The following is a 16,897-nucleotide window of genomic DNA, read 5'->3' on the forward strand; positions in this document are numbered from 1 at the left end:
GGTATCCGTGACGGCCAAGCCGATGAGTCGATCCGTCGAGTCATGTATCTTAATTGTTGGGGTCAAGGATGAGGATTTTGACTTGTTCTTCGGCTTTTTTTTTTTTTTCGATTTCGCAACCCTAAGAAAACGGAAATTTGGACTGACGGGTATCTGGGAGAGATGTAAATAAAAAAGAGAGGAGAAATTTTGAGTTTTAGGGTTTTGAGAATCAGTGGAAATTATGAAATCGAATTGGGGAAAAAAGCAGTGTAATTAATTTTTTTTAAGATCAATTTGTGTAAATATGATTATCTAATTGTCATTTAAATAAGTTTTTAGTGTGTTTGTTTTCAAGATTCAGTCAGTGTAGGTTAAATCTACTACAATCAGAGAGGGCAGCTTAAGTTAATCGATTTGCATAGTTCATCAATTTCTACTTTAAAAAAATAAAATTCGGAAATTACAATTTAAATCGAATATAATCTTTTAAGTTTTAAATAAAAAGTAAATTTAATTTTTTAACTAGTAAATTTAATTATTATCCCACATGAAATAGATCAAATATATTATTCAAATGGATTTTTTATTTTTGGGGTAAATTGTTCCTAAAAATAAAGTGATTTAAAAAAAAGAGAACCATGATAATTAAAATGACATATTTGATCATTGCAAATTCAGTTTTTTTAAAAAAATTGGAATTGGAAGAAAAGATTAAAAATATTAGAATGATTCAGATTAATCAATTTGAGTATTAGATATTTATTTTTTAATTAAAAAATTATAATAAAAATTTTAAGATTTTTAGTTTTAAGTATTTTCAGAAAAACAAATTCTAACACCCAAAATAGTTAATCTTAAGAAAAAATCTAAACTCCTAATACTTACATAACATGAAAAGAAAATTAGATATTGATAGTTTTATTTTAATAAAATAAGATAAATATAAAATTTAAGATTTAAAATAATTTATTTTAATATAATAACTAAAATCATTTTGATTCTTATAATTTTCATTTTAAAATTCTTACTGAAAATACACTTATCCACGTTTTATGTGTAATTTCTATGTAGATCATTGGGCATCAAATTTTATTATATGCAATATATAAATGACATTTACAAATTATTAATAATATTATTACATTTATGATAAATTAATATTGATATTTTTATAATTACATTATCTTTTCAATTCATTAATGATTTTAAGTAAAACTAATAATATAAAAATATTATAAAGTTAATATTTACCACCGAGGATGTACAAACCAATTATCATATAATTTAATTACATTTGTTAATGTAGATATTAATTTGCTTTACTTTCTCATGAGAACGTGTTAATATTGAAATATCCTTTTCTTTAATTCGGATTTTAAAATTGATTTAAAAAATTTAATTATTAATATTATTAGATTTAAATTTTTTATGATTTTATTAATAAAATAAATTTAACATTAATTGTGAATTTATATAATTTCATGTTTAATTTATCAAATGAAATCTGAATATAATGTGTCAATTTATGAATAAATATATAATATTATAACATAAGAAAATAGCACGAAACACTCAAATTTCATGGTCCATATCAAAGTAACAAACATTGGCTGATCACCTTCTCGCCGAAAAAAAAGGGCCATGGGAAGAAATGCAAACGAAGAAACCCAGAAATATGGATAAATTGCATGAATAAGCAACCATTCATCGAAACTCAAATGATGCAGGAAGGTAAAAGAAAATTGAGAGAGAACACTCACAAAACTCTATGAATAGCCGTAACATGAGCTTGCTGCAGATGGATAGGGATGTATCGTTGGACATACATAATCCAATCATACAGGCAAAGAAAAGCTTCTTTGGTTTCCGAGGTTTTGCGGTTTTATCTCCCACGAAGCGACCTGCTGGGCTTCCTCTGGCATGATGAAAGGCAAAGAGATTTCACGAATCATTAACTCACAACAAAATGGGCATTCACTGGCCACTGCATCATCTAATTGTGATCGGAGCTGCCCACAAATCAAACAGAGATCTCAAATTAGACTACTGAGTTTTGTCTACTAAATACTAATATGGCAATTTGGAACTTTACACAGGACGGAAGTGATGTACCTTATCGGCAGGGCTGATGCTAGTAATGGCTTCGTTTGTCAAACCGCCATTTGATTCCCTTCGAACTTCGCTACCAAGTAAAGTTAGTTGCTTCTGCAAATCCAGAATATATTCCGCCTGCCACAGATGTTTTACTCTTAAAGGATTGCTACCATAAATGTCGTAAAAAGTTTACCAAGGCCAAGAAGAAAGAAACTATCCAGAAACTGTGACCTTTCAGCCAAGATGTGGAACATTAGCATATGAGAACTGAAAGAATGATAGGCAAACAACTTACTTGAGATTCATTGGTGCAACGGGTCACGTGAGCAATCAGGCAGTGGGAATGGAAAGCATGTCCACATGGAAAAACATAGAAAGGAGCCATTGATCCTACAGCTGTATACCCGCTAGCCATTCTGTAATCCCCGCCAATGGCCAAAATTTTACGCCTACAGACCTGATAATTCAGATGAAGTTGACTAATCATGGGCCATTCAATTCATAGGTTGAGGAATAGGAGTTTTCTGATAATTTATAACATTGCCAACATTAAAATAAATTAAAAATCAGCTAAGATATTGTCAATAAAATTGCACCCAAAAATCTGTGCTAGAACTGGATGATAAGGTAAAAGCAAGCAGCCCTCTATATGTGCACATTCTTTTAGAGTTTTCATATAAGTATGCAGAGTGCCATAGCAGACTGAATCAAGCATGAAAGGTTTAGCTGCATAATCCGTTTAAGATATTGGAATAAATAAATAAAAATTAGGATGATCAATTACCCCACAATCCTCATCGCGATCAATCACAACATATCTTTGAGCTAATGCACTAATATCATTTCTAATGTTGTCTGCACCATGTGTTGCATCATTCATCTCCTGCTTCAGTTGCTCGATTTGCTTGTTGTAATCGTCCAGTGAGGAGCAAATTGCCTCCTACATACATGCATAAAATAAAATTTGTTAAACGGCATTATCTCAAATCTGCTAAATCTTGGGTTTCCTGTGGTGTTATTTCAAATTGAGCCCCTTCACCTACTACCAATCGGTTTTAGGTTGGATGCTTAACATGGTATTAAACCCTGGGTGTTTATGTTGTTCCTACCTAACCTATTGTGAGGTGAGAGAAAGAGGTATTTCTAAATGATAGTATCGTCTCTACAAAGAAATAAAGAAAAATCACAAGCCGAAATCCTACCTTGAAGTCATCAATTAAGGCAAAGTCAGGGAAGAATGGCAATATGTCCTCAATCTTTAATAGGCCATCTGTTTCCTTGAGAAAGGCTATTGCCTTTCTTATATTCTCTCTTTTAGTACCCTTTTCCTGCTCGATGACGTGCTTGGCAACCATTAACCAAAGCTTCTTCCTCAAGTCTTCATCATCTTCAACCTTGTCAGCTTCAGCCATTGCTAGCTCGGGATCAATCTAGAGAACCAAAAATAGAATAAATACTAATGTGATGTAAAATCCGGATAAATTATGTTTGATCAAAGATGCTTCCATTATACATTGTACAGTCAAATGACATGTTTAAGATGAAAATATTTATTTGAAGGCAAATTATATGATGATAGTTAAACGTGGGTATCCCATGTCTGTCCCATGCAACATGCCTCGAGAAAATCCCAAAAATATATGCAAAGATGGCCATATTGAATAGTCCACTTATGATTATCCTTTATAGTACACGCTCCACACATTTAAAATTGACAGCAAATCATGCTCAACAAACAGGTTACTTAGAATCCTACAATAGAGAAATTTGAGCTAAGGTTTGCATGTGATCTTTGCATCAGAAAAACCATTTCTAACAGCATGAAGCAGCTTCTAGGTATCACGGATTTAGAGACTTTTACATTCAACTAAAAATTTTCCTGAACACAGGTAGACAATTACCTTATTTACCTAAATAACACCAAAAAGAACTTTTCCCACCAAAAAGTTCCCATAGAATGCTTTGTAATTCTCCATTTTTATAGTAGTAATAATAAATCCATACCCCCCAAAGTCTAAAGACATGAGCAAGTATAAGGTGGAGAGAGAGTGAGATGCCTAACATGTCTTACGTATTAATAGGAGCCAATGTCCCTAATTCCCGAATGAATTTTATTAGCATGTGCTATATATTTCTAAATCAAATTCTCAAATTAATGACACAAGTTCCAATATAAATGGTATGAGAAAAAAATGTTATCAAGAGGCTCTCAGATGCATTGACAGAAATATTACCTGCAGAGCAAGAGCAACAGCTTCCTCATGCATTGACATCATGCTATATATATGAACACAGGCACGCATTCGTTTTTCTTTGAGGCAGAGGCGCAGTGCATACTTAGGATCATAAAAGAAATCAGGCCCATTCTCTTGCCCTTTTCCAAATTTGCATTGTAGGAAACGTAAAAGGGAACTATCATCTTCCTACATAAAATATAAAAGAAAACCACACTATAATAAAGTCGACAAGGCAAACACATATTCTCAACCTAGAATATCCATGATTGTAAAGAAGCATTTAGATGTACAAAATGGAGCAGATTAGACATACTTTGAAATCATTTTATGTTTGATCTTTCCACAACCACTTAAAAACTAAAGCTCAAGTAGTTAGATGAGGGTCCAAGAAGATTTTTTATTTACTAACATGCCATCTTATGTACACTCCATTGTAAATTTAAAGGAGTAAAGCGTTTAAATTCTAAACCAACCAACTTCACCTGCTTAGCATACAAAGAGAGCAACAAGTTGTGGATTCCTGGATCCTCATTATGCAAATGATGAACACAGAATTCCAAGTATTTAATTACTTCATGGGTTTCATTCCTGCATGTTGCACAAAGTTGCTATAAGAAATCATTCGAGATCAATAAGAGACATGAATGACTAATAAGCAAATATAGGGAGAGCATTACTTTGCATGAGGTTCACTTGAATAACGCATCATTGCGGGAATAAGTTTCCTTGGATTCAGGTTGTTTGACGCCATCCAAAACTCCACAGTCTCATAAGCATCAAGAGTAATAAGATCTGGGGCAAACTTGTACTGCGGTGTCCAATACCATGTTTTCAATAAGAATGAAAGAGAAATGAGAGGTCGTATGTAATTACAAAGAGAAAAGAAAAACTACCTGTATAGGATAAAACTGAATGAGGAACTCAGTCACATAAAAAATGAAGAAAATAATACAAGGACCTGCTAACCAACCAGCAGAATGTGATGGAAAGGACATTGGGAACTTGATTTTTACCTGAAGATCTATTGGAACAGCAGGTTTCCGAAGCACTTCCAATGCTTTTTTTGCTTCTCCTTGCTAAAGGAAAAGGAAAAAAAAAACAAAGAACAGCTATAAGGTTCAAATAAAGAATAGAACAAGGTAAAAAAAAAATTAACTAAATATTAATTATAAAAAGTCAAAAAAGGTTCATTCCTTTTAATCTTGATCAATGAATGACTAATATGTTAAATCCTTTCTTCTATTACTTAATAAGCCACAAATAGAAAAGAAAAAAGAATGAAGGAAATGAGTCAATTATCCATCAGAATGATGAAGAGTAAATAAAAAGTTCCCATATCAGAATAATACACCCTATAATAAACTTAAGGCTTGGACAAGCAAACCCAAAAGCATTAAGCTTCCCCTCCCCCATGCCCTTAAAAAATTAAATAAATATATGGCAGCATAAGGAAAGAGAAATTGTAGATCAAATGAATGAGGAAAAGCAGAAGAATGTTCCGATGACAATAAGAAAAGAATAACCTAAAACCTGAATATAGTAATGAATAACAATTTCATGTTGTTCCTTCAGACTAGCGAAATATACTAGTTCTTCAACTCTTCCATAGCTGCAAAAGGAAATTATTATTGTTGGTAATGCTTCAATACTAAAAGGGTTAGCTGATAAAAGAACTAAGAGACTGCAGCAAGTAAAACAGACATTACTGAGACAATATTGAAGCAAAAGACAGGGCCTTTAGCCCAAACAAAATCATTGAACATTTCAGTTCTAACGACCAGAGTCCAAGAAAAACCTCGAGTCCTGAGAATTTGTTCGTTTTCTTTTGTTCATTTGGCACAATAAATGCTTGCAAACACCTTAATTCTAAGGATTGCAATTCCACTTAAGTAGAACATAAATTTTTTAAGTTCTCCTGCTTTATGGACTTTATGATATGAAAATGCCTTTTACGTGGAGAGCACCCGAGAAGTAATCCAATGTTATTGCTGGCCAAATATGGGAAATAAACTTACTTCGGTTGTGCTTTGAAAGATTCAATACTGTTTCATGTTCAGACTAAAAGAATTAATTTTAGTGTCATATTTTCACACAAGATAGACCTTAATTGTTGAATGGAAGCCCAAAAGATAAACTCTACATCAAAGTTTTGACCTTAAGCTAATGTGACAGATCTTTTATCTTCCTATGGTAACACTTTAGACAATAAAATCTATATCCATTAAGATGGAACAAATGTAAAACATAATATTATGAAACCATGAAAGATTAGTTACAGATTATTACCTCTCTAGAAGTCTCATTGTAGTCACCTCATCCAAAACATCTTTGCAGTCACTAAGGAAAGCACGGAATTCTTTAATGATTGATTGATATTCAGAATTATGATTCACCAAAGCTGTGTCATCTTCTAAAAGAAGCCGATTTATCTAAAGTGTTGAAATGCAAAACCAAGCATTAGAGATGACTAGTGATTCATGATTTTCTTGCTTCTAGTGAGAATTTAGTCATCTATAACAATGCACTCCACAAGGAAAGTAATGAACAATATTCATTTCCCAAAAAGTAGACGCATTTTCAAACTTGCTTCAAGTTTTTACGCCCATTGCTAACCACGTTCAAGACCAAAAGATAATTGGCTAATACTGTTTTTTGTTAGCTTTAGATAAAAATGGAAGAATATGAGGATGATAAATGACCTAAAGATGGAACAAATTGATGAAATGCAGAAAATGGACTGAAAATGACAAAGATAAAACATTTATGTTGGGCACTTATCTCATGTAGCCTTTATCTATTATCATTCTAGGAATGTTTAAGAAAATAATTCAAAGTCACATCTGATGCAGTAAGAAGAATCATGTTATGTTGAACAACAAAAAAAAAAAAGAAGTGTCATGTTACAACCTAGCATCTAGACTTATAACCTGTTGCCAACCACACATTTCAGTTTTATAAAACCACAAGCATATCAAAAGAGGCAAAGAAAGAAACTATGATGATAATTAGTTATGTATCTACTAGTAATGCATGGAAAAAATTGAAACCTTGTCCAGGTACAGTTCTGTGGCCCATGTGGAAATCATTGTTATTTGGCATTTGTCATCCTTTGAAAGATTGTCAAGCTTCCGTAACAAGAAAGTTCTCAAAGCATCCTGCAAGCAGAGCACATATTAGTTTGTCAATGAATGTCAAACACAAACGTATGGCAAGTATAATGGAGAAATGTTGCCTTGCATATCGTATTCATACTGAAAAACTTGAATCTATGGAATCTTTAGTTGCGTTCTGTTTCGTGCTTGGGCATGCAGATTCAAGATAATTGTCAATTAAGCAATCAAAAGTGATATCATATTAAAAAATAAAAATCAATCAGCTCAGCAAATTTAGACTTCTGCGCTGATAAAAATTCCTGCCTCAGGTTGCAGCAAACATAATATTGTATAATCAAATGTAAAATTAACTTGATTAAGTTTCTAAAATGCCCTCACAGATATAGAAAACATAATCAGTTCAAGAACTAAAGAAATAAAGGTAGATTCTAAATTGGTTTCTTCTGAAAAAAAGGAACAGAATGAGGAAATGGGGTGATCCAATTTATCATGACTACCAAATAATTTCAATCTTTGAAATGAGATTCATTCATAGGGTAAGATCTGATATTTTCAATTGTTAGAATTCTTTTCTCGAATTAGTCATGAATTTTTCTAGCACAGTGCTAAAGATCTCATAAAAAACTTAAAGCAACTTGCCGAAAAAAGGCTAAGAGAAAAAAGAGAACAAGTATTACTGGCATAAAATCTAAGACTGGGTTCTAAAAAAGCATAAGCCTCAGGCTATTCGAAGAATAGCACACTACTCGAAGAAGGGGCAAAATTAAAATAGATAAAAATCAAATTAAAGATCCATCACTTGCCTGTTCGTTGACACTGATAAACTTCAAAGTGATCTCCTCAAATGATAATATATAGTTAATCTGCAAAGCACAGTTATAAGTTATAAAAATTTCCTTCACATGAAAAACAGAGCAATATGCACACATATGCTATATGAGGATGTACAAGATTAACGGAGAACTAATCATCTAATGTGATAAATAAGATACATAAATAAAACAATATGAAGAAAGAGGGAATTCACTTTTGCATAAAAAGATGCTGCCCTGAGGAAGTCCCTGGAGCTGAATGCAGCTTCAGCCTGCATAAAAAGTACCTCCATCATAGACAATTACAATGATAACAAGAATGTCTACAGAGAAATCTTCAACCTAGGAATGGCAGGTCATTTAAACTTTGCATTACGAAACTACATGCCTAACCAAAAGAGCCATTACTTGACAGACAAGATGTAAGCTAGACAGGACCTGAACTAAATATACTTGGTCTCTCTGGAGCGGATCACGAGAATTAGCTAAAGCTGCAGCATACTCTTTCATATCTAGATAGACCTTCCACATATCTCGTCCTTCATCATTGACAGAAACCTAGAAGATGTTTTCAATCCAGAAGACAGAAGTTTAGCCTAATATAGTTTGTTCCAAAACAGAAGATGAAGTTAATTGGGAGATACAAACCTGAAAGATAGAGTTCTGATCGTATGCATAGAACAACCCTGCAGTTGCATCGCTGCATAGTCCAATAATTCCTCTTGAACTAGAGTCTGACACCTGATCAAACTGAAGTTCCTCTATAATTTGCTCACTTATTCTGTTTACAACCTATGCAGCATTTAGGAACAAAGGTCACACGATTGTAAAAGCTAAAGGAACAGGGAAAGAAGCAAATTAAACAATCCTAAATAAATACTAACAAATTACAAATCTGATTCCAAGATCCTTCAAAACATAACTTAAAGGGGGCCTTTAGAATGTCTCATACTCATTACAAAATCCACTACAACGATAGATGTAACTGAATCCAGAACAATGCCAGACAACATCAGCAGAAAAAATACGAAACAAGTGCTTATAACAACACACCTTAACCTTATTCCCAATAAGAAGCAAAAAGTGAAATTCAGACACTGCCATGGAACTGGGTTTGACTACTTCCGCGCCATTAGACAACTTTGCATAGTCCAGAAGAGCCTTCTTCTCCACAAAGTTCTGATCACCATTTGGAGAACTATATCAAAACATCCACAATGAACACATACATTAAAAAAATCATTAGATATAACAAGTTTAAATGCATTATATGGTTAGGTGAAATAAAATGAAATGCATCCTACAATATACTCAAAAGCTAGCAGCAACAGAAGTACCAAATATGAACTTAATTTTGGAGGAGGCAGGAATAGAAAATTAATAAATACAAGTGTGTAAATAGATGGTTGAAAAAAGAAGAGAAAGTTGAGTATTTAAATCTTTACCTATGTTGTGCTCCAAAATTTAGGCTGCCATGATAGATGCCAGCTCCAGACAGCCATGCAAAATGAATAGCTCTTCTTTGCTTGATAAAGAAATGCAGATCACTAAAAGGATAAAATGGCAGCAGTAAACCTTCAAATTCAGAAAGCACCATAACTTTAACACACACACACACACACATTTTAGAAGGGGCAGGTAGTAATTCTCAACCAATAAAAAAATAAATTTTTGTGTTAACCCCAAAGAATAAGCTTAACATGCTTTTCAATAAAGTTCTGTAAACATAAGATTCTGTTCTATCTTCTGAGAAGATGAAATAATAAAAAAAATATCATCATGAAAAAGAAACTTGCCTGTTTGGTATTTCACCAGGAAGTTCCATGAAATGCACAGCACGATTCAAGTAGCTGGCAAAAACAGTCTAGCAACGCAAAAATTGATTAAATAAATAAATAACATATTTCCATGATATATTGCACTAAGCTAGACAGAAGGCTATGCAAAACCGTAAGAGAACCTCAAAGTAAGAAAAAGTTCAGGAAAATAAAAGAAGTCATGAACATTTTTAGGCATTTAAATGAGAAATTATCTAAATAACTGTTTAGGAGAAATATAATTGCAGATAAAAACTAGCTCTCTGATAGCATACTAGGTAGGTAAAAGAAATGGTATATCTTAGGATGAATAGAGTCTTGTTCAACCGATTAATAAAAAAATAGAGAGGACAAAAGGGATATCCGTCTATAAATAGAAGCAGCAGCAGAATAATGGCAAACAACCACAGGGAAAATATTAACATGTTCCTTTGTAGACAATCACTTTCAAAACTTTAAACAGGAGAAACAGGAATTAGAGCTCGGCTTACTTCTAGTGTTCCAATTCCAGTAAAAGAATAAAGTCTTGTGGGAGTAACAGCCATCACATAATATCTAGATCCGTTGCTCATGATAGCTGTCTCCATCTGTACAAAGCACCAACGCCAGTTTAAGGAAAAAAAAAAAAAAAAGAGTACGAATGTCAACTTCCCTGACTGTTCCATGAACAAATAATCCCTTCAAAATTATCGAGAGATGAGAACCAATCTTAAGCAGCAACATATTCCAACGAGTTCATCATAAATTGTCTAGCAGAAAATAATACTGCTACCCAAGCCAACAGAAGATTTATGATGCACAGTTACACAGACAAATAAACAGATCATTAGAACTTTGACCATCTAAAGAGACTTTTTTATTATTTTTCTAAATTTTTTAGCTGAAGAAAGATGAGTCTCTTGTTGCTTTCACAAGGTAATGCTCAAGTAGAACATCTATATCAGAACAAAGGTTCTTAAAATGAAAAACCAAGAGGTAATCTAAAGCCAATTCCTAAAAGAATGACGCAAAAAGTGTACCTGCAAACCCATGATAGCTTCTGGAAGCTCTGCTAATTCAAATAAAGGCTTTATATACTTTTCCCTCTTGTCCTTCTCATCTACAGCAATTTCATACAGTTGACCATTCTCTGTACCAAGAATGACTTCCCTTGTAGAAGCTGCATCAAAAAAGAAGTTAAGAACACAATAGCATAACCAAATCATACGCCCAAAGTTTGCTTTTAAAAAACAAAGCAATGGCCAAAAAACAAAATTACCTTCAGTTATCTGTTGCCTATTCCAGGCAACAGCATTGACAACTAGACCTTTCAGTCTGCTTAATACACGTGGTTTGGTCCACTTTGCATGAGTGTAGAATGTATCAGCACCTCCACTGCCCACCACAGTGGCAATACAATGACTACCCCCAGGATCAACAAAAACTCTATGGATCGATTGTTCCCCAGGTCGACCAGCAGAGAGATCAATATCTAAAATTCCAAATGGTAGAAGAAAATTTACAACATGCATCCATCATATACATGCGCCAACAAATCAGTTCTTAACCTCTCACTCGCCATGAATCAATTTGATACCTTAAGCTAAGTTCATTAGAACTAGCCTAGAATTTCAAAAATTAGGCACGGCATAGCCAGCAAATCAGTTCTTAACCTCTCATTCGCCATGACTCAATTTGATACCTTAAGCTAAGTTCAATCAGTTCAATTTCAATTAACTTTAAGCTAAGTTCAGTTAAAACTAGCCTAGAGTTTCAAAAAATAGGCACTACATAGCCAAGAAATCAGTTCTTAACCTCTCATCCGCCATGATTCAGTTTGATACCTTAAGCTAAGTTCAATCAGTTCAACTTCAATTAAAACTAGCTTAGAATTTCAAAAATAGGCACTGTACTTAGCTGAGAACTAAAATTTTGTATAATTAAATTCAAATTATTGAGCATTGATCGATAAAAAGAAGCAAAATAAAGCAAAAGGAGGAGGCTATACCATTAGAATCTCCAACACCGAAATCATGTCTAATAATCCAACCTTTACTTGTTCCTATCACAATTACATCATTTCCAGCTGCCATACACGTAATCACGCCGCGGCCTTTCGTCGCATATCTCTCGAGGAGATCTACTGTGAACACTTCTCTACCTTGATCCATTGTTCACCGTCGCCGTCACCACACTTTCCTCCGCCGTTGATTTTGTCGCCGGCGAACTTGCACTGAAATGCTTGAAAAATTGATTAATTAAGCATAAATATATGGTACCTGAATTGTGTAGAAAAGAGATCAACTGGAGAATGTTCGTATCCTATCGTATTATTTTCAGGGACAAAAGAAAGTGAAAGCCCCAAAATCTAATTTCCTTAAAACGAATCGTTTTAGTGAAACCCCGGGAGGAAAAAAAAGGGTCAACATGGTAAATAAACCTAACGGATTTCGATTTAATCCGACTTTAGTCTAGTCAGCCGGATTATATTAACACATTTTATATTTGTTCAAGTTTAGCTCGATCCAAAATATGAGTTTAAATTTTTTTTGCTAAACTTGCTACATTTATAAACAGTTAAATCAAGTGCTATATTATTCTTTTTAAAAAATAAAAAATATATTTATATTTTTAAATTTAATATTTAATAATTTTGTATATTTTTACTTATTATAATTATATATATAATTATCTTAATATTTTTAAATGTTTATAAATTTAATTTTTATATGTTATAAATTAGATAATATATAAACATTGCAAAATTAAAAAAATGGGTCAGATTACGTTGAGCTCGGGACTTAAATGTTTAAGCTTAAGCTTGACTCATTTTTTAAATAGACCTAATTTTTTACCTAACTATTATTTTTGGGCTTAATATTTTAGCCCAAACCCTCTCAAATTTTAGGCGAGCTTTGAGCTTGGGTAGGTAACTCGGCCCACAAACAATCTATTCTATAAGAGTGAATTTTTTAAAAAAAATGAGGTCGTGAATATGTTAGATTTTAACCTCTTAAAAGTTTATAATTCAATTCCAATCTCTCGAATTTTTTTTTCTAAATTTGCCCCATGTATTCAAAAGGTGTTTTAAACTAAATTCACTACATCATTTTAATCAAAATAGTTCAAATATTAACTATTTGAATTAACTAATGTCATTATAAAAGTAAAATTTCAAATTGTCAAATTGCAATATAAAACCAAATTCCAAATATAAGCATAGTAGAAGGATCAAAACTGTAATTTAATAATTTTCTTATAATGACAAAAAAATCAAATATAAAATTCTTCTGAATTTGATACGGGTTCAATAAAATTACATATAACCACGTCATAACAATTGATCATTCATTTTTGTATGTTACCAAACAAAATCCCACCAGCCATATAGAAATTATGTGATCTATGAAGTATGATGTATATGTATGTATATATAGTCATTTACACTTCGGGGTTTATCTGATCTAACTCTAAACCACTATCATGAACACTGCTTTTTCCGGAATTCTTCCGATAGTAGTGTGTTTACGAGCCGTTGCAGCCTCTCAGCACCGGGGCCTGGCCTAAACACAGAATCATCACCTCGTACAGAACACGGGTCAGCTCCACCTTCTGAACTACCAATACACCATGCTCCGGGTGCAAAACGGCCTGTGCGACCCAGAAGCTCTTTATCGATTTTATCCAAGACTGGGTCGTTCTTATGGAACTTCCGAGCAAAGGGTGCATTGCTTTTTACCATTTTGTCGAAGTCTTTCATCGACAATGAGATCGGATGTTGCTTCGGAGGGGTGTCCCAAGCTATGTAGTGGAGGTCGTGGCTTATCGCAGTGCTGTGGAATTCATTGGTGTTGCAAATAACAGTGTGGAAATAGCCTTCCGGGGAGGAAATGAAGTTCGTGTAATACATTAGGATGGTTCGTGGGAAGTTATCCCATCCCCATATACAATACTCGGCAAAGGTTCGTGTAAGCGCTACCCATGCGGAACCTGAATGGAAAAATGGAAAACGAACATGGAAACAACCAATCGACATAAATGCATTACATTCGGGATTTCGGGATAACACCCATTAATATGAACCCATGCGGATCGCATTTTGCCCCCTCAACTAAAAAAATAGCAAATTAGTCCTTTTACATTAAATCAAAGTGCAAACAGGTCATTTTTTAAAAATTTCATCCATTTTCACAATTAAAAACCGATCCTTGTACGTCAACATGAGCTACATGTCGCATGCCGTGTGTTACTATCTAGTTATTCCATCAACTATGTCAGTTTTTAACAATAGAAATGAATGAAGTTTTAACAAAAAGGACAAATTTGCTCCTTAATGTAACGTACAGGGAATAATTTGACCATTTTTAAGCAGAGAGGGCAAAATAAAATCTGACTCCTAGTACAAAGGTCTCTATTGTACTTTTACCTATAAATACATTATGACCCTTACGAAAACAAAAAGTGGCAAGCAAGCGATCTACCCATGATTAGAGAAAACCTCGGGTATGGTGTGCTTAACAAAGTAGAAAAGATAACCAACCTGTAAACAACTTGAAAGACGTGGGCAGTGACCGACGTTGTGTGGTCCAAGCAATATCAGATTTTTTGGACAAGTAAAGGCCGGGATCAACAACAATCGGTCTGGCCCTCTGGTTCCTGTGAAACCACATAATTAAACATGGAAACTAGGGACACTATGGCATAGAAGAAATTAATGAGTAGCGAGTACACTAGGTATTCATCTTACAATTTCCAACCAGTAATCTGCATATGTTCGATGAAATTGAGATGTCTTGACAAATTGGAGAAAACATGCAACAGATCTGCAAAACCGAAACACATACCGGCTATCCTTCAGCAAACAGGGCGAAAAAAATGAACCCATTTTAACAGACCTCTAAATTTCGAAAACCAATCCACAAATCAACAAGACATGCATATCATAATATTGAAAAGGGAATATACCAATGAAACTTAATATCCAAAGACATAGCCTATGATGCATACAGAATTAATATATGTATATATATCATTTGATTACGTTGATTAAGCAGAACTACAGAAGCCACATTGGACAAATAAATATTTTATCTCCAATCAGAATTTGCATACAAGATACAACCGGTAGTGTTATTAACAAAGAGTGAACATCGAAGGAAACGATAAAAACCCTTTTTCTTCTTTGCTATTAGAAACATATCGAGGGATGGATCTAAAAGTTCCATTGAAATCCAAAATTTATTAGACAATCGATTGAACACCCTTGGAATAATATTCATTAGAGCGTAAGCTACAAATTTCCACACTACTTAAAATCTTACTCCGAACTATCAATGCCATGTTATAACTTCTCCCATAGAATCCGGAAACAAGCATGCACAATCAACCTTATTGATATTCAAACTGCTCTAAACAGTACATATACATATACATATACATATACATATACATATACATATACATATACATATACATATACATGAAGGTATAGATGTCGTGTTATAACTTCTATAGAATCCGGAAACAAGCATGCATAATCAACCTTATTGATATTCAAACTGCTCTAAACCGTACCAATATTCATCTACAAGCATAGCAACACGCATTTACATTAAACCTATAGATAGCCATAAGATCAAACATAGCATTGATAATGAAAATGATACAAACCATCTTGAGTCACAAGCGGATAATCCGAGGCACTCAAATTGATAAACCAATCCCAATCCAAGCTCTCCTTCAACAAAATCGCGATCGCTTGAAGGGTCGAAGCGATCATCGTCGGACCTTTATAAGTAACCAAATTCGACTGTGCCATTACACGTACATTTTCAACTACAGCGAATGTCGGATTGTTCTTCACCGCATTCGCCAACTCCAGCCGTTCCCTCGGCGGAGCCTCGAGGTCTAAATGCAAAACATATTGATTCCTAGGATGATAAATAACCTGTAAAGTCCTCATCATTCTATGACTATCCCCTTTAGTCCCTGAAATAAGATAAGCTAGCCTAGGTGGTTCAAAAGAAGAACTATTGGTGTTCAATACTTTGTTTAAACTAGATTCTACAAAGTACCCATTAGAAACCTCTGTTTTAGCAAAGGAAATAATGTCAAACGGTAACTGATGATGATATCTATCATAAGGAGCTTTGAAAACCCCAAAAATGGCAGAGAAAATCAATGTAATTGACACAAGTAAGCTGGCAAGAAATGGGATTATCCATTTGCTATCATTGAACACTCTGTTTGAATGCCTTGACAACGGGTTTCTCATAAAAACTAGTTTCTTATATAGTTTTTTCATTTTGGGGTAATCAAAATGTTAGCTAAAGAACCCTAAATTCAGAATAAAAAATGGGTTTTAAGCAAAAACCCCAAATTCCATAATCGAAATTCAAGTAAAAGTTTGGTCAAAGAAGCTAATTTACAAGCAAATACAGCATGGAATAGCAACCGACATCTCCAAAAAAAAATATTTTAAATCAAGAAAATGTTTGAACAGATGGATTTGGTTTTTGGCACTAGATCTGATTACCAATTAAACCCAGAAATTTGATAATGAAAATTTTGAAAATAATACACTTAGAATGTAAGCTATCAGATACTTAAAATACACGTCGTGAGAGGTAGTGAAAGCTTTAAATTGAGACAAAAATGTACAGAAAACGAAAAATGAAATGCATTCAATGAGGAACAGAAGAATTCAATTTTTTACTTCAACGGATAATGAAATTTGATTGATATAAGGTGAAGGGTTAATTTTCTATATCATATTTGAATTTGGTTTTAATGTTCAATTTAATATAAAATTATTGTCCGAGTTTAGTAATTAAGTTTGGTTTCAATGTTTAAATTAGTACTAA

The 16,897-nt window shown here is 33.4% G+C and overlaps 2 protein-coding genes across 2 annotated transcripts; both read right to left on the reverse strand.

The window, feature by feature from the left end:
* Nucleotides 1–1,504: 1,504 nt before the first annotated feature.
* On the reverse strand, nt 1,505–12,388 carry LOC105774019 (vacuolar sorting protein 18). Its single transcript, XM_012596316.2, has 23 exons — nt 12,043–12,388; nt 11,314–11,526; nt 11,075–11,214; nt 10,547–10,642; nt 10,035–10,102; nt 9,684–9,785; nt 9,292–9,436; nt 8,887–9,030; nt 8,677–8,796; nt 8,454–8,510; nt 8,230–8,289; nt 7,361–7,468; nt 6,600–6,742; nt 5,844–5,922; nt 5,327–5,389; nt 4,991–5,121; nt 4,796–4,901; nt 4,311–4,499; nt 3,279–3,506; nt 2,861–3,016; nt 2,372–2,533; nt 2,095–2,211; nt 1,505–1,991 (listed from the first exon to the last, which is right to left on the reverse strand). The coding sequence occupies exons 1-23, from the start codon at nt 12,203–12,205 to the stop codon at nt 1,818–1,820; spliced, it is 2,964 nt and encodes a 987-aa protein (XP_012451770.1). The 5' UTR covers nt 12,206–12,388; the 3' UTR covers nt 1,505–1,817.
* Nucleotides 12,389–13,307: 919 nt separating this feature from the next.
* On the reverse strand, nt 13,308–16,729 carry LOC105774023 (beta-glucuronosyltransferase GlcAT14B). The gene is made up of 4 exons (XM_012596328.2): nt 15,705–16,729; nt 14,782–14,857; nt 14,575–14,690; nt 13,308–14,024 (listed from the first exon to the last, which is right to left on the reverse strand). Exons 1-4 carry the CDS (start codon nt 16,336–16,338, stop codon nt 13,516–13,518), a joined length of 1,335 nt encoding a protein of 444 aa, XP_012451782.1. The 5' UTR covers nt 16,339–16,729; the 3' UTR covers nt 13,308–13,515.
* Between the last annotated feature and the right edge of the window lie 168 nt (nt 16,730–16,897).

The sequence above is a fragment of the Gossypium raimondii genome, chromosome 1 (genome assembly GCF_025698545.1).
Source record: "Gossypium raimondii isolate GPD5lz chromosome 1, ASM2569854v1, whole genome shotgun sequence".
Classification (NCBI taxonomy): Eukaryota; Viridiplantae; Streptophyta; class Magnoliopsida; order Malvales; family Malvaceae; genus Gossypium; species Gossypium raimondii.